Genomic DNA, 1886 nt, shown 5'->3' with positions numbered 1-1886 from the left:
GGCACTAAACAAGAGATTGCAGCGCAATAATGAACTTGTGTTAGCGTCCAAATGGCCAATAATTGCGCACGGTTAACTGGTTGATTATTCAGTAAGTTTGCATGTCGATGTCACCCCAATCCGAACAGGAGGTAGCTAGCAGCTCCCAATTACAAAGAGTCATCTTGCAAAAGAACTAGAGAAAAGACAAAGGGAGCAGGGAGAATTTAGCAAGTACCAGATGCCTTCCATCTCTTTGGTTCAGGTGTGTTTATGATCAGTAGTTCAGCACTATATATACGTATTTGGTAGCAGAGCTTGCATTGCAGTGTGAACTGACGACGGTATTCGAACTGGCTAAGTGCTTAAGATACTCGTAGTTAACTCGAGGTCAGTATATATCCAGGCCGGGCAGGGTAGCACGATGGCGCCACAGGAGAGCGGCAGGCCAACAGCCACCGGCACCGCGATGAAGGTGTGCCGTCGACGCCGCTTTCTCGGCGTCCGGCAAAGGCCGTCGGGCCGGTGGGTCGCCGAGATCAAGGACTCAGCGCAGCGCGTCCGCCTGTGGCTCGGCACGTTCGACACCGCCGAGGACGCGGCGAGCGCTTACGACGAGGCGGCGCGCGCGCTGCGCGGGGACGGCACGCGCACAAACTTCGCCGCGCGGCAAGCAGCCTCCCCGGCGAGGGCGAGGATTAGCAAGAACCTGCAGCACGTCATGGCGAGGGCGGCCGCGGGCAGGTCATCCTCGGCGTATGGCCCTGGTGTGAGCGACCAGTTCGCGCTCGCCGCAGTGTTCCGGCACTGGCAGCAGCCGACGCTCGCGCAGCGCCAGCAGATTCTGCCGCGAGGCTGCGGTGTCGAGGCTGAACACGTGCAGGTGGCATCCAGCGCGGTGCAGCCGAGCTTCGTCGTGCCGAGGCGCACGGAGGCGCCGCCGCCGTCGGCAACGCTTGAAAATGAGGACGTTGTCTGGGGCGCGGGCATGATGGACGTTTTGGAGTTGGCCGGCGGCGGCGGCGTGGAGACGACCGCGGAGCAGGCGTTCAGGGTGTCGTCGTCTCTGATCGTGCCGTCCAAGTTCGGTGCAGCGCCAGAGCCGTTGTTTGGTCTCGATGATTTCTAGCCATCAGAGAACGTGGTTCGATTGCGCTCGCGCGCGCGATGGAACAGTGTACATATAGCGCGATGCCGCGAGCAATGCGTTGGCTGTCCTCTCTTTCCTAAGGAAGAGATGGAACACCTGATCTGTATTGTACTATTACCTGAACCTGAAGCTCCTGAACTTTGTCAAGCTCTGCCCATGGAGATGCGTCGATTCTTATTACAGCTTCACTGCCTGACTTGTTTTGGCATGTTAATCGGAGTACATGTTCAAACTAAGCAAATTTAACCAGGATTCCTTCGTGTTTTTCGAGTGAAAGACCGGATTCCTAGTTCCCGTTTATGGCGAAAGGGATGCCAGCTACTGAGCTTTACAAACCCTGCTTCGGCTTGTTGGGCCGGCTGCTCAGAAATTCGTTTTAGATCTCAGGCTACATGGAGCATGCTATTTTTAAATTTTTTGAAAACGGCACCTCAAAGTTTCAACAAAATCTGAAAACAATCCTGGGCATAGATAATATAGTATGCCCTTAACATGCAACCGATATATGTTGACAAAATCGGACAGATTTTGGGGGTTTGAAATTTTGCACTATTCACTACTTTAGGTGTCATGTTTTGTCATTTTTGTGCAACCAAGAATACAATGTATTTCAAAATTGCGATTTTGCAAGTTGGTAAAATACATCACTGTCTATGCATAAGATTTTGTTTTGACTTTTTTGATACTTTGAACTGTCTTTTTGAAATTTCAAATAGAAAACTTACGAGACCAAAAAAGTTGAATTATTTTCTTCATC

General features: G+C 52.0%; 1 protein-coding gene across 1 annotated transcript; it reads left to right on the top strand.

The window, feature by feature from the left end:
* Positions 1 to 323: 323 nt before the first annotated feature.
* LOC127298325 (uncharacterized) lies at positions 324 to 1171 on the top strand. Its single transcript, XM_051328213.2, has one exon. It carries the CDS (start codon positions 404 to 406, stop codon positions 1106 to 1108), a length of 705 nt encoding a protein of 234 aa, XP_051184173.1. The 5' UTR covers positions 324 to 403; the 3' UTR covers positions 1109 to 1171.
* Positions 1172 to 1886: the final 715 nt, after the last annotated feature.

The sequence above is a fragment of the Lolium perenne genome, chromosome 5 (genome assembly GCF_019359855.2).
Source record: "Lolium perenne isolate Kyuss_39 chromosome 5, Kyuss_2.0, whole genome shotgun sequence".
Taxonomy (NCBI): domain Eukaryota; kingdom Viridiplantae; phylum Streptophyta; class Magnoliopsida; order Poales; family Poaceae; genus Lolium; species Lolium perenne.
The sequence above is the reverse complement of the archived record's forward strand: the minus strand, read 5'-3'. Positions and strand labels throughout refer to the sequence as shown.